General features: G+C 53.6%; 2 protein-coding genes and 1 long non-coding RNA gene across 3 annotated transcripts in view; 2 read left to right on the forward strand and 1 right to left on the reverse strand.

Moving 5' to 3' along the window:
* The window catches only part of DOCK3 (dedicator of cytokinesis 3), a 402,555-nt gene extending 392,028 nt beyond the window's left edge, over positions 1-10,527 (forward strand). The window contains exons 50-53 of the mRNA XM_060022587.1: positions 3,161-3,279; positions 4,466-4,553; positions 9,098-9,180; positions 10,009-10,527. Of these exons, the coding sequence (XP_059878570.1) occupies positions 3,161-3,279; positions 4,466-4,553; positions 9,098-9,180; positions 10,009-10,518 (800 nt within the window). The 3' untranslated portion in view covers positions 10,519-10,527. The remainder of the gene's footprint in view (positions 1-3,160; positions 3,280-4,465; positions 4,554-9,097; positions 9,181-10,008) is intronic.
* Positions 10,528-10,708: 181 nt separating this feature from the next.
* On the reverse strand, positions 10,709-13,868 carry LOC132432336 (uncharacterized). Its single transcript, XR_009520875.1, has 3 exons — positions 13,715-13,868; positions 11,514-12,073; positions 10,709-10,815 (listed from the first exon to the last, which is right to left on the reverse strand). It is a non-coding gene; the product is annotated as an uncharacterized lncRNA (long non-coding RNA).
* A 265-nt stretch (positions 13,869-14,133) lies between these two features.
* On the forward strand, positions 14,134-18,163 carry MANF (mesencephalic astrocyte derived neurotrophic factor). Its single transcript, XM_060022593.1, has 4 exons — positions 14,134-14,271; positions 15,027-15,154; positions 16,169-16,310; positions 17,738-18,163. The coding sequence occupies exons 1-4, from the start codon at positions 14,187-14,189 to the stop codon at positions 17,920-17,922; spliced, it is 540 nt and encodes a 179-aa protein (XP_059878576.1). The 5' UTR covers positions 14,134-14,186; the 3' UTR covers positions 17,923-18,163.
* Positions 18,164-19,776: the final 1,613 nt, after the last annotated feature.

The raw sequence follows: 19,776 nt of genomic DNA on the forward strand, positions 1-19,776 counted from the left end.
CTCAGCTGGGGCTGTCAACCTGAGTTCCTACGTATGACCTCTCTCTGTAGCTTGAGCTTCTCACAGCATGCAACCGATTTTCCCCAGAGCAAGCATTCCAAGACACCCAGGCAAAAGCTGCAAGACTTCTTATTACCCAGCCTTGGAAGTCCCAGAACATCCCTTTTGCCACATTCTGTTGGTTAATCAAGTCACTAAGGCCAACCCAAATACCAGGGTGTGGAATAAGACTGCACCTCATGATGTGAGGAGTGGCATGTGCGTTTTGGGAGGGAAGGCATTGATGGTCGCCATCTCTGGAGGTAAGCTATCATGATGGTCAAACTCTAGAGTATCATGTAATGAAAGGCTGATAGGAGCTCCCTCCTTTTCTGGAGTAGATATGAAGTATAAAAGTGAACAAAATGGTTAAATAGAACTGGGCCCAAAGCGGGGAATCGTGATAAGAGCAGAGGCTATTAAGAAAGAGCAGGAAGTCACTTCTAGGCTACAACATCCATGCAATCCATGTGTAGGCCCATCTGGAGAAAACCATGGGCCCAGCATGTGTCAGGCCCACATGTGAGAGAAGATACAGACTGTGACCTGGTGTCATACAGGAAGACTGATATTTTTAGATAAATGTGGGAGGTGAAGTAGTAGATGCACTGGGGTCACCGAAGAAACAGAATGGCCCACTCTGGGGTTTGTGTCTGATGTTACGGATGAGGGGAAGGCTTTCATGGAGAGTGTTCTGGAGACTCCTTTGCATTGGAGTCACTTTCCCCACTCCCAGGAGTGGTCATGTCACCAATAGCCTTCCTTGCCGGGCCCATTGACACTCTGCTGTGGTTCTTGTTGCTTTGGAAACCTTCAAGTTGAATGGCCTGCAAGGCATAGTCTAAACTCTTTACGTCCGCAGCGCCCCCTGGTGGTCAAAAGGCTGAGTGGAGCTAGGAAACATGGAGATTTTGATTGATCCTCCTTGAATAACTCAGTCATGCTGGGACTTAGCCCCCCTGGGGTTTACCAAACTACAACTGAAGTAGTTCATAAGTCCTGTGACACAAAAGCCCTTGTGGTGTTTAAATGTTTTCATGAAAAGTAGCCATCACTCTCTCCTACAATGGCTGCCCTGGCTGCCCAGGGAAGACAACAGTGGGCAGGAAGTAAGATGAAAGAGTTAGAAAATCTCGTGGTAGCACAGAGCACTCTTTTGTTTTCGCACCAGAGAGGCCTCCATAACATGGATACAAATCCTCAGCATAGCCCCTGGGGCCTGCAGGCTGCTGTCCCTCCATCCTAGCCCTGCAACATGTATCAGGATATTGAGTGTGCAGATCTGGGGTTGGCCTGGTGAGCCAGACTGTGAGCTCCATGAGGTGAGGGACCATGGCCAAGCTGAGCAAGGCGGTACACCATGTTCCAACCACATGCCTGGTGCGGGATGGGTATTAGATATGAGTTTGATGTAACTGAGTTGGTATAAAGGGGCTATGTCTCTGTGCACACCAAGCTGGGGGTACCCCTGTCCAGAGATGTGGCCAGCAGGACCCAGGGAGCATTCAGAGTTTCTTGCTGGAAAGGCACTATAGAAACCAGTGGGATTAGGAGCCCTTTTCCTTTTTTCTTTACACAGCCATCTTTTTGAGGTTGCCTCAGAGCATAAGTTCTAAAAGGAAATATTGATGTAAGTGAAAAAATCACCAAATAGTAGCAATTCAGGCCTAGTTTTTTAAAAAAGCATACTTTACTCATTCCCTTATCAGTGAAGGATATTTTTAAAACTAGGTCTTAGAGCCAGCCCTGAGGTTCTATAAACAGTATCGCTCAGACCAGCTGTGGAAGAAGTTTACTTAAATAATAATTGCCTTACTTGTTTTTAATATATTGACTTCTTCAACATATTTAAGCCTCATCTCCTTGGACTAAAATGAGTACAAGAGGCATATCTCAAGAACGCCTGGCTGCAGAAGACCTTTTTTAGTTGTACCCTGACAGTGCTTGGACGGCACACTCACAGGAAGGTTCAGAGACCCTGTTTTTCAGGGACACACAGCCTCCTGAACTGCAGGTTCACCTCTCAGATGGAGCCTCACTAAGAAAACACCACGGAGAGGGGTTTCAACCACTTGAATCAGCCAGAGGCTGCCGAGCTGCCAGTGGGCAAGTAGGGGGCACTGGGATCCAGGTGACCCTCCCACTAGTTTGACATGGATGTGCTGGTGTTTGGCACAATGAGTGATACACGTTTGGAGGGCCTTCTAAATTATATCTTCCCAAGGGAAGCCTGCAAGTTTATTCTCACTACTTCTGTGGTAGGTCCCCTTGAGGACCATTGGTTGACAGGTTCCTGGGCCCATAGCTGTGGCCTGCATCAATGGGGACTAAGCCACACCACATCTGGTCTCCATAACAGCCCCTCAGGCCAGAGGAGGTCTCACAAGAGAAGGGCAAGAACCAAGTCAACTCAAGAGCCTGGGTTAAAGACCCACATAGCTCCATGACTCCCGAGTTCACTGAAGGGCAAGTCTTAGAAACCCTGGAGAGCCCCCTGTGTGCAGGGCCCTGGGCCCCCAGCCAGTCTGGCTGGGTCTGCAGTAGGATGGCCAGGAAGGCAGAGGCCAGGCACTGGAGGCTTGGAATCTGGAAAAAGGTGGTAGGGAGCCATCTGGGAACAGGGCCAGTGGTGTCTGGAGAAGGTAAGTGTGTAGAAACAGTGTGTCAAGTAAGAACTGTGCTGCTGTGTTATCTGAGTGTGTCTGTTTCTGTGTGATGGCTCCATTGCAAGCTGGCCTGGGCCCATTCCTGGGCCCCCTGAGAGAGCTCAGCATCCAGGCCACACCCATCTCCCAAGAGTGCTGGATGCAGAGGGCCCCTAGGGCCCCAGCTCCAGTCCCCAGCTCTCCTCATGATCTGCCTCTGAGCATGGTGAGGGCGCTGTCGGGAGTCTGCATTGCCCCAGGTTGTAGTATGCGTGCCTTGGCTGGGATGCCAGGTGCAGCCCCCGCCACCATCTAACCACCAGGCTCTGCTTCATTCCTCCTGTGCTTGCTGAGTTCATCCTCACCCCAACGGCAAGGGGACACCACCCTGGTTCCTTGGCCCCAAGGATGCCTGCCCTCTGGGCCCTCCATCTGTGGCTTGTCATCTGTGCGTGATTGTTCTCACTTGGTTACAGGCTCTCCCTCTCTGCCAGATAAGTACCGCCATGCCCGGGAAATGATGTTGCTGCTGCCCACACACCGGGATCGCCCAAGCAGTGCCATGTATCCAGCAGCCATCCTGGAGAACGGACAGGTAATGGAGCCAGCCTACTGACTGCCCTTTGCTGCAAGTGTGTTGGCCTGGGCTTCCCTCGTTGCACTTGCTAGGCTTTCTGCACTGTCCTTCATGCCTCCCTCATTCTGCCATAAGACCCTCAGAAGGCTGCTGGGCTCCTAGATGGGAGCTGCAGCGAATGTGAGGACCAGCAGTCCAGATGGAGTACAGCTGTGGGTAGAGTGGTGGCAGGGTTGGAACCACCATTGTTTGTGTGGCTCTCTATCCTTCTGGCCAGCCTCCTGGACTCCTCATCTATAAACAGTCTGGCAGAGAAAATTGGTTATTTTCTGTCCCAAGAAGGCAGTGGTGGACGTGGGTCTAGAAAATGGCCTTCTTCCCTGTGTGTGTGAAGGACATCCTCACTGGGGCAAACTCTGCCTCTTTCATCCATCCATCCATCTATCCATCCACCTGAAGCCCCTCTCTACCCGCTGGGACTACTCTCCACACCATTTGCACAGCTCTCCAAATATCCTATATGGGGCCCTTGAACAAGAAGCTGCAGGGATTAGCTCCTTCCCCTCCTATCCAGTCTTCCCTGCCCTTCTGTCAGGGTCCATGAAAGTCACCTCCAAACAACTGTTACCTAGTCCCAGAGTGCCAGGACTTTCCCAGCAGTACCTCTCTGTGCCTGGTCAGCCCTGCCAGGTGGAAGGAGCAGGTCTGCCTGGCAGCTGCCCATCAGAACAGTAGGTCCTGTCTGTGACTTTGGGCTTGAGTGCTTCCCTTTCCCTACCCTCAGTGCTCACATGGGCCTGTGCATGTGGGGCATCTCCAGGAGACTAAACCTGCCAGTGCTCAGGGGTGAAAGGGGTCCCTAAATCCTTTCTACCAGTGGGTCTCCTTGGCAGGACAGAAGGATACAGTTAGATACCCTCGGGTGCCTGTGTCCTTTTTCTTGGCCATGTACAGGACAACCTGGAGCCCAGGGAGACACTGGAGGGTGGACCCTCAAACACTGCACATGGCAGGACTCAGAGCCAGATAGCGTGGATAGTTTTCCAGCTGGCCTGATGTTCTCAACACATCTCAAGCATGAGCTGTACCACTGCTTTGATTTTTCCATCTGATCCTGGAATATCCTGGCTCCCGTGGCCCACAACACTGCCCCCAAGGTGTAACTGGTTGTTTTCACTCTTTGATGTTTTTCTCCTTCCCTCAGCTGCCAAACTTCCAGCGGGCCCTGTTCCAGCAAGTGGTTGGAGCCTGCAAACCCTGCAGTGATCCCAATCTGTCTGTGGCTGAAAAAGGTATAATTCCCTTTCCCAGGTGGCCTCATCCCATGTTTATCCCCATCCTGAGCGTCTGACTCTTGTCCCTGAGCACCAGCTGGCCAAGGCTGAGCCACACTGTAACGCCCAGGCCAGTCTATCTGTCCAGAGTCCTGACCAGTTCCTGTGTTCACTATTTAACCCACGTCTGGCTTGATGCTAAGGTTTGGATCCTGTTTGTTTGTATCTCTCCCTCCCCAGGGCCCACCCTCTGAGAAGCCCCAGCTGCCACCTGCCCTGAGCCCACCTTTACGAAAACTTGGGCTGCCGTATGCAAATGGTGGGCAGCCACTCCCCGGGGCTCCTCCCGACCAGCCCCAGAATTCAGCAGGCCCTGTGGCCCCTTTGGTCCCTCTCAACTTGGGCCCACGGGGACCTCTCCTTGTTGCTCAGAACAGGCCTGTGGCCAAGCATGTACCCCAGAATAATGGGAAGGACAGGCCATGGCAAAGTGAGTTTCCCAGAGACAGTCCTGTCCAAGGGACTTCAGTTCCTCCTATAGCCGCTCTGGCCTGCAGCTGCTGTGAGTCCATTTTTTACACATTGCAAGTCCAACAACTATACTATGAGACTAGGCAATACTTAGAACAGAGGCTGTTTATAGATAGTGGAGTTTTACCCTATGTTCTGCTCTAGCAAGCTGAAGGAAGAACCAGACTTGGACCCATATGACCCCGGCCCAAACATGGAGACCTGAGTTCATTTAACATAGAACAGTACCTGTGTGGGGACTATGCTAAGCCTACCTGCCACACAGAACCGGCCCATGTCAGCCCGCTCCCTGTAGGTTCCCCTCCCCTCTCCTCCATCTGTTGGAGTTTAGGGCACACTTAGTCCCCAGCAATACAACCTGCTGTCCCATCAGAACATGTCCCTCCAAAGCTGTTGTCATGTCATCATTGCACCTCTTCACCAAGTACTGTCTGCTGTTCTCACTGTCATTGTTCCTCCCTTGCTCATCATGGAGGATATGCCTCTCTGTCCTCTTTAAGGAGACCACGCACGGGGTCCATGACCTCAGTGCCTGGTAGGCATCGGCACCAGGTACTCAACCACAAAGGGCATGGAGATTCTGGCTGAAGATGCCTTCCTAGCCTCAAGGTTGCACATCCCTAAAACATGCGGCTTACCTGGACCCCTGCACCTGTGCCCCAAAACAGAGTGCCCTTTTGGCCTTGAGGGCCAGAATCCACAGTGGCTTCTCTTTACCTGAGTTGTGGAGCAATCACAGATCTAGCCAAAAGCACAGGTGGGCTCAGAGCTCAATTGGGTGCTGGTGGCCAGACCAGGACCTTAACGCCAACTGGACCCAGAAGAGCTTCAGGCTTCAGACCAAGCTGCAGCAAGAAGCTGGATATGCCCACCTCCCAGGTGTGGGAAGGAAAGAGGGTTGTCTCAGAACAAAGGCTGAGCCCAGAGCAAGCCCATTTAAGCCACAAAGCCAGTGCTCAGTGTGTAGCAAACTAGACATTTGCCTAGGGGGAACACATAGGCCAGAGTAATAACTCCCTAAGTCTCTACCTGGATCCTCCAGGGCAGGAACTGTGCATACTTGTCACCATTCTCTTGTCATCGGGATCTTGAGTCCCATGAGAACTCCACTTCTCACTTACATGTGTCTCTCTTTGCCAGGCAGTGACTCCCAGACCAGGCAAGCCTGCCCTTGAGGCTGTGGGCTGTGCACAGGGGACCTCAGGCCAGTGGTGGCCCATAACAGAGAGAGAAAGAAATGACCAGGACACAGTGGGGATTGCCCCTCTTCTCCTAGGATAGGTCTGTGCATCTTAGATTTTCCACTAACCCCAACGCACTTGTGCTGTATGGCACAAGTTCACTGGTCTCAGTGGTCACCAACAGCAGGCTACAGGGCGAGCTTGATGATTTCTGGTTCACACAGAGGGGCTCAGGCAGGTACCCTTTGTACACCATTGCAGCCTTGCCAGCTTTCTTCCCTCATAGCGTTCCTACCTGCAAGATCCTTTGGGCCCTTGTGGGTAAACTTTTGCAGTCCCACAGTTCTTCTGGGGTCTAGATGTGCACATGAGATCTTGGGCTGTCAGAGCTCCTTTGGGGAAGCTGCCCAGACCCACCTCCAAGCTTCTTATTCAGTGAGGTTTGGTGGCTTTTTATGGAGATGGAACTTCTCCTTTTCGGGAGAGGGAGGCTTAGTGCTGAGGACCAGGAAGCTTATGCTGCGTCTTGAGGAAAGCCTACATGAGAATAGGCCTGTTCAGTTCTTAGGGTGGCTCAGGCTCTCTGAGGAGGCCTTCTGGTGGAATCCACCTGGTGTTCACCAGAGTCAGAATCCTTTCCTCCCTTCAGTGGACAGTTGAGTGTCTGTCTACCCAATCACTGCCACGCCCTCCCTTCTGCCACCAGCCGTCAGCCATCCCACGAGACTGAGCCATGCTCCTCAGAGCTGAAGCTGTTGAGGTCATTGAGTTCTACCCTGTGTTCTGCTGCAAGCCCACAGCAGTTCTTGACCAGTGAGGAGGACTAGGGTGGACATCACCCATCACCTTATCCCTGGACCACCCGGGGCCCAACCCCTCCTGGCCACATCCTCCTCAACAGCTAAGCTCTAGCTCCTTCCCTCCCAGAGCCTCTCAGGTCCCATTAGGCCCTGGCATTCCCCACTCAGGACCTGGAGTGGGAAGAACCCAGACCCCAGCCTTGTCAGGCTCACTTTAGCTATGACTGCCTCAGAACAAAGCCAGTGGGTAGGCCGCTTCTCTCTCTAGGAGAGCCCAAAAGGGAATTGGTGCCTGTCTGGCTTTGTCAGAGAAAGGGCGTATTTCTTGTCAGTGTTATTTGTTCTCCAGGAGGAGTTGGCGAGTAGCATTCACATGCCCCCCTCCTGCTCCTGAGACCCCAAGGTCCAGCCATTCCTTCTCTCCTCTCCCCTCCTACAAAGTCACTCACCCCAGCTGTGGCTGAAGGGCCAGTATTCTGGCACTGGACTTCTTCCTTACCATAGGTGGACACCCTGTGTTTTCCCTTTGTCCAGGGCCCACTCTACCCTGCATCCATAGCATGTGGGTGCCAGGAACTGGGCCTCTCTACATGCCCCAAAGCACCCATGGGCTCCACAGCCCTCCCTCCTCTCTGGAAGCAGTGGTCCCTGCTGGACCTGGGCCATGACTCACGGGCTTTAGACTCTCCTCCAGCAGGCACAGTGAATACCAGTCCTTACCTAGAAAACCCCTGTGCCTCCCAAGCCCAGCCAGTGGGCACAGAAGCAACAGGGATGGGCAAAGCTTGTACTTACCACAGGCTCTTTGTGGGGCCAGCTTGGGGGCAGGACCCACTCCCTGGCCGTGCACCAGCTGTGGACGGAGGCAGTCTCTGCTGCCTGTCCATCCTGCTCCCTGCTTTTCCCATTGGGCCAGGGCTATGGGAGATCCCTGAATCCTGACCTTGGTAAGACTCTCCATAGGTGCGCGCTCGCACTCTCTCTCTCTCTCTCTCTCTCTCTCTCTCTCTCTCTTTTTGCAGTCCCATCAGCCTGTTTGACTCTCCTCTTCTCACCTCTTCTGTTGTCTCTTCTCCTCCTGGCAAGTCCTGGAGGCTGCAGACGCTCACTCCTTGCTGCACTTTCTCTCCGCTTACCGTATCCTGAGTACTCTTCAGACACCAGTTCACTCTGTTGCTATCCTCTTAAGTGGCTTCTGTCCTGACCACGGTCCCCTGTGGGCCACAGTGTCTTGCTTGGCCAGTGTTTTGTGTCTTAGGAGCTGGCGTGCCACTCCCACGTGTGCTGAGTACATAGTATGCACCTGCAGAAGCCATAGGCTGTAGAACAGGCTTCTCTCAGAGGGTGGCTCAAGAAGTAACCTCCCTTCATGCCATCTGTTTTCACCCTTCAGCGGTGCCAGCAGCCCCCAGCAGCTGGAGCCTGGATAGCGGAGCCCGAGAGGCCCAGCCCTTCCTGTCTGCCCACACGGGGTGCATCCTGGCCCCCCCAGTGCCTCCCCGAAGCCTGCTGCATGGTAAGAAGACTTCCAGCGGGTCCCCCAGATAGTCCCCAGTCTCAGATTCTACTCACGGGCAAGGGCAACAGCCCTCCAGGCTGAGAAGATGAGCCGACTCCGCCAAGGAAAAAACATCTCCACCGCAGGAAGGATCCTGCTGGGCTTTGGGGTCAGTGAGGTTTCCAAGCACAGCAGGTGAGCTCAGTGAGGCCTTTCCAACCATGGAGGCTGAAGACATCAGAACTGACCATGCCAAGCATGATACTCACCAGCCTGTCGTCGCCAAGCAGCAGGCTGAGAGCTGCCACTGTCTGCAGTCTGTTGTTCCATGGGCTCTGATGCACTCGACCTCTTGACCTCCTGTGTGGCATGGGTGTCTTTACTCCAGCAGCTTGTGTTTTGGAGAACTTCAGTGAAAAGAGAGGTTTTCCTGTGGCCTTCAATGCTGAGGGGTTGCAGGAGACTCACATCTGTCCAGTTGGCCCTGCAAGATATGCTGACGTGCAGCGCAAGAAGGGCCCAGCTGAGGCTCTGGTTCTGTTTCCTTTGCAGGTCATTACTCCCTACACTTTGACGCCTTCCACCACCCCCTGGGTGACACCCCCCCGGCCCTCCCAGCCCGGACCCTGCGCAAGGTAATGCACTAAGGTGACAGCCCCAGCTGAGAGGAGCCATCTCAGCTGCTAGAATCACCCCTGAGACACCTGAGGTCTACCTCTCCTGCTCCTGTCCCTGAGATCCCAGCCTGGCTGAAGCTGGGGGTGGCCGGAGCCACACTTGGGATGCAGATGACCAATGTGTCCTGCAACAAACGTGATGGGGGCAGGGAAGTCAGAGGGTCCTGGAGACAGCAACACATGGTACCCAGAGTATGTGAGCAACGAGCAGTGAGAAGCCAGGGGGTTCCCTGCCAACACCCAACTTATCAACACACCACAGTTCAAGACATAAAGAAACATTCCTGTGGTGGATCATAGAGCACTTTAAACTGGACTCCACTCAAAGCAAGAAGCATCAGATACCAGACCTTTACGAAAAACTCATTAACTTTTCTGCAAATTGGAAAAGACTGTCACAGATTTTAGCAGCAGAATGCACTCATCTGGTCCATGGCCCACTAGGGTTCTTTCTACCCTCGCCAACTGGCCTGATGACCCAGTCCTTCTGTCTGTACCCCAGAGCCACAGCCAGCAGCCTGGGACATGGCTTCAGGGGGCACAACTGCCCAGCAGCCAAGACAGGGCCATTTTTTAGCCACAGAAATGCAGGTGATTCTGGGGCTCCACTGGCTTGGGGGCAGGGAAGAGCTAGGGGGTGATTGATGATGAAACAAGAAACATGCTGTTGATGAGGATTATTTTAAAGTTCATTAATAAGCAGATTCTTGGTCTTCTCTTCCCATGGTGGGCCAGCCAGCCTGTTTGGAAAGAGGGATTCTAACATTTTTACCTTTTCTTTTGCAGTCTCCTCTCCACCCTATCCCAGCCTCCCCCACAAGCCCCCAGTCGGGCCTGGATGGCAGCAACTCTACGCTGTCTGGCAGTGCCAGCAGCGGTGTGTCTTCCCTAAGCGAGAGTAACTTTGGGCACTCCTCGGAGGCCCCTCCTCGAACCGACACCATGGACTCCGTGCCGAGCCAGGCCTGGAATGCTGACGAAGATCTTGAGCCACCCTACCTCCCCGTCCACTACAGCCTCTCTGAGTCCGCTGTTCTGGACTCCATCAAGGCCCAGCCGTGCCGAAGCCACTCAGCCCCGGGATGTGTCATCCCTCAGGACCCCATGGACCCCCCTGCGCTGCCACCCAAGCCCTACCACCCCCGCCTGCCGGCCCTGGAGCACGACGAGGGTGTGCTGCTGCGTGAGGAGGCCGAGAGGCCTCGGGGCCTGCATCGCAAGGCCTCGCTGCCTCCTGGGAGCACCAAGGAAGAGCAGGCTCGCATGGCCTGGGAGCACAGCCGAGGGGAACAATGAGGGGTAGGGAGGCAGCTAGGACACCACCCTCAGTGAGCAGCTTGCCCCACCACTCCAGGTCTGAAAAGCAAGTCCCCCCGCAGGGAGCCAGAGAGGCCTGGCACTCAGGAGAGAACCACCCCGAGTCTACATTCTACTGCCGTGAACTCGTGTGTTGCCATGTACAGAGGCCACAGCAGCATGAAGGGTTGTGGCTTCTCTTTTTATTTCATTTTCTACATTCCATTTCTATGGGTTTTCCTTTTTCCTTTGTGGAGTAGATGCTTTCTTCCTCCTGCAGTTCCAGACCATGTGGAGCTATATGGAGATATTGCATAGACAGAATCAATTGCTTTGCAGGGCCCAGCGGGGTAGGAGCCCAGGCCCTCCCTCCAGGGAAGAGATGCACAGAAGAATGGGAATTGCACTAGGGACCTCTTCCTTTGCTGTGTGGACAGAAGAGCTCACGGTTGTATTCAGGGATTGCAAGGACCACATTGACTACGTCGCCGGTGGACAAGGGGGCTACAAGCCATTTTGCACAAATGTCTGCCCACTTGCTCCCTCTTCCATCCAGGAGTGTGCAACTGAGAGGCTGGCTAGGCCAACCTGCCAGCTCAGGCATGTGACCTGGCCTAACTGCATGCCCAGGGCATACTGCCAGGCTTCCATGGGCCAGCCCTGCCTCCTACTCTACCTTGGATTTTTCCCTCCATCGTTTTTATTTCTGACCCTTTGCCCCTCTCCACTCTTAATACACCCCGTGCCCTGCAGGAGCCCCCTTGGTGCATGGATCTGCAGTGGTTATCTCCTATCCTCTGGAGCTTGAGTGGGGGTATAGCGCCAGAGGGACTACCCTCACCACCTTCCTCCCCAGGGCCCGGGCAGCCACGTGTTGAGAAACAAGCTGATACAGGAGTGAGGCTGGGTGTGGCAGGGGCCGGAAATCCTCAAAGCTTTCAGAAGTGGCCAGAGTGCTTGTCATCAGCTCCTGAATCAGGGATTTTCAGCACTACCTCCAAGCAGTGGGGTTGGCTGCCCAGCCAGGCTTCTAAGGCCCGAGGACTTGTGGTCAGGCTCAGCAAGCTCCTGGGTAAAAAGGGTGGGAGGGATTCTCCTCTTAGAAGCAGAGAGCCACACAGGTTGAATTATCCTCTCCCAGTAGCCAAGTGCAGGGCCTCAGCTCCAGGCCCGTGGGGACCACCACTCAGGGTTCAGGGCGGGCAGGAGGGCAGTTTCTCCAGCCTCCCAGTCTGTTGGGCAGAAGGTAGTGGTCTTTATAGAAAACTCTTTCAGGTCAGGGCACCGATTTTCCTCTTGGTTTATTATTTGGGGGAATAGGGTGGGGTGGTAATAGTATTTTACCAGGGTGCTTCTAAGTTACTTTAAAAAAGTCTACGAAACATTTATTTGCTTGCATTCACAACTGTGATGGTCCCACGGCTGCCTTCTCCTTGTTGAGCAGGTATGTTCTCCCCTAGTTCCTCTTCTGCTGGCCCATCTGACCTCCATGGTTAGGGTATTTTTCACTTGTAAACAAATGCCAGGTTGTTTAATAGGAATGCCAGCAAGTAACCTATGAGGAAAGATTGGGGGGCCGCATTAGCTTCAGGGCGTCTGGGAGTGTTTATCACCATTGTGGGTCCTTTCTGATACTTCAAGGGTGACTCCAAGCAGAGTGGGTCAGTCCTGGCAGGCCTGGACCATCTGGTGTTCACAAGTGTGACAGTCGGGGATTAGCTCTGGATTTCTTAGGTAGGAGGGCATATTTAGGTTTTAGGGCACTTCTGAACCTCAATCCCTGGACAAGGCAGTCCTCACATAAGAACATCTACCTTCTCCACCTGGTGGCATGGGAGGGTAGAGAGTGGAATGTGGGTTCATTTGGCCTTGCCTCATACAGGGTGAGCCCAGTTTGTTTTCCCTCTCCATTTTCCCTAATTCCATGAAAAGGACATGATCCAAATTCCTTTCACTGGAGAATCAGCCAGTCTGAAGGGAAGTGGGAGGCAAGAGATGAGAATCCTCTGAAAAGATTGTGAAATACTGATTTTCATTCTTTCAAGCTTATTTGTAAATACCTATTTGAATGCTGTGTATTTGTACAGGAATTTGAGCAAAAAATGTATAGAGTGTGATGTCCAATTGGTATTCAGCCCTATATAAATGTGTTTTTAACCTCTGGCATTCTGTGCTTATTTAAAATAAGAAAACTTCTAACCATTTCTTTTGTGTATTTATGTTTAAAATAAGAAGCGACTTAAAAATGGTCTTACCTGTACCAGAAAGCAAAGTTAAAGAAAAAAAAATTTGTACTGGTGTCCCAAAAGGTATTTTACTGTATATATTGTGGTAGCATGTTCTAAATCCAACAAGTAATGTGAATTTTAAATGTAAATATCTGCCACCTTATTTCCCCCCTTTCCCCACTCCTTTGACTGCTGTGATGTGAATTAAAGATGAATACCTGACACTGACCCGCTGAATTCACTGAATTGGGAGCAGCGCAAGTGCCTCTCTCCAACCCTTGCCGCTGGGCTCCAAGCCCTTTTAGCCCCATAGAAATCTCCTTTCTGCCCTGAGCGCAAAGCCAACCTTTCCCACGTCCTGCCTTCAAAGACAGGGAGCCAAACCCTGCCCTGGATATGAGGGCAGCCAAGGGCCCTGAGCGCTCAGTGGGAAGCAGGAGGCGGCGTGCCAGCCACCTCGGCCAGGCTTCCGAGGCTTGTGAGGAAAAGGGGGGCACCTCTTACCAGCGTGCGGGACAAGCCTCCGAACCCCCGACCTCCCCACTCTGAGGCGGGATGCTTCTGATCCCAAAGCCACGCAACCAACCCTGGCCCGGGTGCCTCTCTGAGTTCTGGGAAGGCAGCCCGGAGGAGAGCCTTTCCTACGGGCGCCCCTCCAGCCCAGAGTCTGTCCACCCCGGCCCGGGTACCCCTGACAGCCCGCGCACCCCTGACAGCCCGCGCGAGGCGGGCTCCGGCTACCCGGGGCTCAAGCGGGTGGGTGCCTGAGCTGCTGAGGCAATTCGGACGCGGTCCGCCGGCCTCGCAGGCGCCAGAGCCTCCGCAGGGGCTCCCCAAAGTCTGGTTCCCCCCGCCTACGTGATCCTTTAAAAAAAGGTAAAAGGGGAAAAAAACCTCTTCGGAGCCTCGCCTGCGGCCCCCCGCCGTCCCTGCCTTGTTGGGTTACGGCTGGCCCCAGAGCCCCTGACCTGCGCCACAATTCGGAGCCTGGGCGGGGAGGTCCGTGGGTTTTTCGGGCCGGCTTGGGGCCCAGAACAGAGGGTACGCAAGCCAACTCAGCACGCGCGGTACAGCGCCCAACCCGACTTCAGCCAGCAACACTCCGCCTCAGCCACTGCCGGGTCACCTACCCAAGATGGCGGCCCGAGCCGCTTCCGCCGCCTCCACGGCCGCTTCCTGCCGGCCGCCCTGGTTCAATCAGCAGCCGACAACTGTCTAGGGCCGAGGGCGGGCGACGCCATCAGCCAATGGGGAAGGGCAGCGTGGAGCCGCCCGTCTGGGCTCCGAGGCGCGTGGACCAATGGAGGCATGGTGTGTGGGAGGGCGCGGAGAGCACCCACCAATGGGGAGCCACGGCGCGCGGCCCGGACCTGGAGGAAGCGGGGCTCTGCGGGCGCGGTGTAGTCGGGCGGTGGCGGCGGCGGCGGCGGGTGGAGGAGGATGTGGGCCACGCACGGGCTGGCGGTGGCGCTGGCTCTGAGCGTGCTGCCGGGCAGCCGGGCGCTGCGGCCGGGCGACTGCGAAGGTGCTGCGGGGTTGGGGGTCCGTGCGCTGTGGCCCGCCTGGCGGCGGCGCTGCCAAACCTAACCAAACCACTGAGCGGCCCAGTGGCAGGGGCTGATACGGGCGGGGGCGGCGGGGGCGGCCGGCCCCAGAGGGGTCCGCCAGAGGAAGGGCCGACGCCGGGCCTCTTAGAAAACATTTCCTGGGCCTACAAAACATTGGTCCGACGAGAAGAAGCTGGGACTAGATCGTGCAGAAAACTTGGCCTGAAATTGAGATAACGCTGGAGTTTTGGTCCTTTCCCATCACTGGGCAGAGGCTCCCGGCCAGGGGGCTCCCGGCTCCATGCCGGCCGTGGGCACCGCGCCTTGTCTGATGGGGTTGCGAAGCCGCACCTCGGAGTTCGGTGTTGTATTTGGAAATGAGCAGCATTTGGATCGCTGTTTTCTTCGGCCTCCAGTTTGTCCATTTATGAGGTCACAGTGAGTCCATTTCAAGGACACGTGTTCAGTCTCGGCTTAAACTTTATGGAAAAAGCAGGGAGGAGCCTTTTTTGGGTCATTGGGTGATGCTCGTTCCCCGTATGCCCTGGGTGAACCAGGGGGCCCAGCAACCCGGAGCGCGGTTCTGTCTACCTGTGGGCACCTGAGAAAATCGGTGATGGAAAAACTCACCTTTCTCCGTGTCTCCTATTAAAATTGCTGACGGAGTTCCCTCCTGGCGAATTGCGGTGCAACTTGGTGATTGCTGAGCATCTCCCTTCCCTCTCTTTTCCAGTTTGTATTTCTTATCTGGGAAGATTTTACCAGGACCTCAAAGACAGAGATGTCACATTCTCACCAGCCTCTATTGAAAAAGAACTTATAAAGTTCTGCCGTGAAGCAAGAGGCAAAGAGAATCGGTTGGTGAGTAGCTGTCTGACCTTCCCCAAGCTGGCCCTGGCCAGTGTTTGACCCTCTGCTTCACAGACCTCTCAGTAAAAGGCCCTGCCCACTTGTCTATTCAGGAGGCCAGATGTTCTGTCAGTTAACTAATGTGGGACTGAAGGGCTTTCTGTATTCTGCAGTTGTGATGTTACCCTCTTAGTACTGATTAAGCACCTACTGTGTGCTGGGCACTGGAAATACCAGGGGAGAGCAATGACAGGCAAATGATGCAGTGGGATGGGTGTCATGCAGAAAATGGACCAGGATGGAATGAGTGGGTGCTGATTTAGACAGTAGTTAAGAATTCTTCTGAGGGCTTCCCTGGTGGCGCAGTGGTTGAGAGTCCGCCTGCCGATGCAGGGGACACGGGTTCGTGCCCGGTTTGGGAAGATCCCACATGCCGCGGAGCGGCTGGGCCCGTGAGCCACGGCCGCTGAGCCTGCGAGTCCGGAGCCTGTGCTCCGCAACGGGAGAGCCACAACAGTGAGAGGCCCGCGTACCGAAAAAAAAAAAAAAAAAAGAATTTTTCTGAGAAAGGGTCATCATTGTGAAGGGGGAAGAGCATCCCAGGCAGAGGGAATAGCCAGTGTGAATGCCCAGAGGCCAGAGTAATCTTGGCATGTGTGAGGGTAGTAGAAGATTACAAAGTGTGCCCAGGGTAGGCCAAGGCTGAATTGAGGACAAGAGCCCTAATGAAACGATGGCTTTTGTAGCTTTAACTTCCCTGGCAGTCTCTGGTTTGTCTGTCTTTCTGTTTAAAGGTTTGAACCGTGGTGACTTTTAAATTCATCTGGTGTCTGTCGTCAGCTCTGGGACCAAGCGTGTATTAAGAGCCTGGGGTTTACACTGACTGAATCTGACTGCCAGTACAGGCGGGGCATGGGAAAATGAGGCCCTGGCAGAGAAAGAAGATGTTTTCAGATGTCAGTATGCTTTGGAGGAGACAGCTCTCAAGTGGCACCTCCTGAAGGCCATTGTCCTTTCTTGCTGCAGTGCTACTACATTGGGGCCACAGATGATGCAGCCACCAAGATCATCAACGAGGTGTCGAAGCCCCTGGCCCACCACATCCCTGTGGAGAAGATCTGTGAGAAGCTCAAGAAGAAGGACAGCCAGATCTGTGAGCTAAAATATGGTGAGTGTGGCCTTATTTAACCAACACCGAACCCACTCCTTGCTCAGGCATTAATGAAGTTTACTTTCTAGCTGGGGAAGGCACGTGATAAACTAGAGCCTTCACGAGTGAGTTATACAGCATGGTTGGTGGTGTTAAATGGTGGGGGCGGGGGGCAGTGCACAGACTCACCTTGCATCATGGTGGGTGGAGGTTAGAATAGGCCTCATCGAGGAGGTGACATTTCAGCAAACTTTGAAGGAGGTGGGGGATTAGCCAAGGGCATAACTAATGGAAGAGCATTTCAGGCAGAGGAAACAGGCAGTGCAAAAGCAACCAGTGGCATGACAGATGGGTGGGCAGGTCACAGAGGGCCTTGCAAGTTGGTGAAGATTTGGCTTTTAGTCTGAGGGAAGATGAGAATGTTGGTTTTCGGCCAGAGAAGGGATGTAGTCTGACTTGCCTTTAACAGGCTTGTCCTGGGCTTCCCTGGTGGCGCAGTGGTTGAGAGTCCGCCTGCTGATGCAGGGGACACGGGTTCGTGCCCCGGTCAGGGAAGATCCCACATGCTGCGGAGCAGCTAGGCCCGTGAGCCATGGCCACTGAGCCTGCATGTCTGGAGCCTGTGCTCCGCAGCGGGAGAGGCCCGCGTACCGCAAAAAAAAAAAAAAAACAGGCTTGTCCTGACTGCAAGCTCTGAAGGTCCAGCGATCTTTATTATTTTAAAAAAGAATGGCTGTGTCCCAACGAGAAGGCCCAAGATTATGGGCGCACAGCATCTCTTTTGCTGAATAAGTCTCTGGTGGGAAAAACAGTTCAGGTCTTCAGAAAGAGTCAGGGCCAGGAATCATTGTCCTCTTCTGTAAAATTTAAACAGCACCAACATATTTTATTGTGAATTGAGTGTCCAAGGGCTGTGTTCGCCCACTTGTGTCAAGGATAACTGGTCTTCTGAGAGTGATCCTGGTTCAGTCCTGATGACTCAGGGTCTCTCTTTGGGCATAAGTGGTCATGGAAGAGTAAGCTTCTAACTCAAGGGCCCGACCATGGTCTGTGTTGAGCAGTTGAGGCTAGGGGATCTATCTGCTCTGTCACCCTGGAGCTCTTATTCTACAGTGGTGTGGGCTGCACTGTGACTGTTTAAGAGGCACTTGGAGTGGGAGCCACATTCCTCCTATAAGGTTCCTCCTGTAAGGACCACATGGCCTCCATCCCTGTCCCTGGTGACACCTGCATGTCTGTGGTGGACATTGCCAGCATGAGACCCACCTTCCTGGTGAAGGGGCCTGGGCTAGTTCTCCCTCTTGGGGGCAGTGGGCACTGACACACTTGCATGTGTCTCCCTGCGATCAGTAGGGCTGCTTGTTTTAAGGGATGGTTTGGATGTGCGGGACTATTGGGGTCTGCTGTTCTCCCACCTAGCTGGTTATTCTCCCTGCTCTCTCCAGACAAGCAGATCGACCTGAGCACAGTAGACCTGAAGAAGCTTCGAGTTAAAGAGCTAAAGAAGATCCTGGACGACTGGGGAGAGACGTGCAAAGGCTGTGCAGAAAAGTCTGACTACATCCGGAAGATTAATGAACTGATGCCTAAATACGCCCCCAAGGCAGCCAGTTCACGGACTGATTTGTAGTCTACCCGATGCCTGCTGCACCTGAGGGGAAAAACACTTCATCTGTGTCTGTCCCAAACAGCCTTTTTGTAATTTATTTTTTAGGCAGGCTCCTGACAAAGTCAGGCTTGAAGCCTGGAGCTTTCCTGATGATGCTGGGTCCACAGCGCCCCCTTGGGGGGGATTCACTTTGTTCTGTTGCCGATTTACTCTAGGACTTCAAAGTATGTCTGGGATTTTTTTATTAAAGGAAGAAAATTTCTAGCTGTCTTTGAAGAATTAAAGTGAATACTGAAATTGGGTTTTACCCATAATGAAGATTTCACCGGTTTATGCTTTCCAGTTTATAAAGAGTTTTCAGGTATATTCACATTTGTCCCTCGACCACCAGTCAGTGCTGGAGATGCCAGGGGGACTGAGGCACGTGGGGTTGTGCAGGACCGGAGGGTCGCTCAAGGAGAATGTTGGGCTTGATACCCCCAGCCCACAGGGACTATCTTACCTACATGAGAGGGGCTGACATGGGGCTTGGCTGTGAGCAGGACTGAGGTTTAGTGCACTTTTCTGTGACGATGACTTCAATAACTGCCTATGTTCAGTACTGTCACATTTCTAAAGATGCTGATGGCCTGGCTACCTCCACCAGTCAGTGTCCAGATCTGGCCATCTACTTGCTCATCTGAGTTTGTGGTCTAGTGTCAGTCCTAAGTCTTTGGTGCCTAATTGGGAATTTGCAAGACTGGCAGGAGTTGGTTTGTACAAAGAGCCGATGAGAGGCTGCCTTTTGCCTTTGTTTACCCAAGATAAGCCTAACAGTTGAGGTCCCGAGAGCATGTCCCTGGAGTCTGGTTTTTTAGTTGCTCTCTTTGGGGTTGGTGCTTGGGAAACCCAGTTATCAGCATGAACTGTGACTCAGTGGAGACACCTCTGCTCCTCATGCCTGCAGAGACCACCTGAAGGGAAGGACTAAGAAGCAGTGCTTTCTAAGGAATTGCTCTGACTTTGGGTCACATCATTTGTACAGTTCCTAAATTCAGTTTACCTACGTAAAGGGCCCTCTCAGCTTGCTGTGGGGGTCCACTAATGCCTGGCAGGAGCAAGCAGGCCCAGGCCCACATTTTTCACCTCTACAGCACCATGTCTGAGAGGAAAGTGAGGTCGTCTCTTAGGCCAAGTGTTCCCTGTTTGGAGGAATTAGATGGGCTGTTAAGATCTGACAAGCAAAAAAAAAAAAAAGATCTGACAAGCACAAAGTATCCTGAGCCCCCCTGAACGGTGCTGAGACAATCCATGGCTGGAGCCAGAAGTCTTAGGAGATGGAGCTGTTTCAGCCTAGCACCCTAGGTCTCTGTTCCTGTGGCCTTTGTGCCCTCCAGGCCACAGTGAGCAGGGAAGACAGCCCAACTACTACTACCCTAGAGCTGATCCCCAAGATTATCTGTGAAAGGAGACGTGGAATGTTAACAGGTGTTTCTTCTAAGACTTTCCTCTTGCACCTGCCTTCGCTGTTGCAGGAGCTCCTCCCACAGCGTTCTGGCCGTGGGAGGAGGGAAGAGCTGTGGTCCGCTCTTCCCCACTCCACGGTTTCTGTGGCCGAAGTTGGGTCCGGTTCTGCGAAGCCTCCAGCAACTCTCCATGGAGAATGAAAGCTTCCCCAAGGGGTTTGGCTCCTTGTCAGGATTCCCTCTCACCTCACCACCACGGAGGTGGACAGAAGGGCACTGGCCAGGGAGAGGTAAGCGTGGCAAACTGGGTAACCGCCGGGTTTGGTGTTCTCTTCGCCCTTGGCTTCACGGCCCTACCCTTATAGCCCTCTGTGTGCTCTAATGCCCAGAGCAGAGGGTGGGGTCCTGTGGCGCCAAGGAGACTATTCCC

The sequence above is a fragment of the Delphinus delphis genome, chromosome 10, assembly GCF_949987515.2.
Source record: "Delphinus delphis chromosome 10, mDelDel1.2, whole genome shotgun sequence".
In the NCBI taxonomy this organism is placed as follows: Eukaryota; Metazoa; Chordata; class Mammalia; order Artiodactyla; family Delphinidae; genus Delphinus; species Delphinus delphis.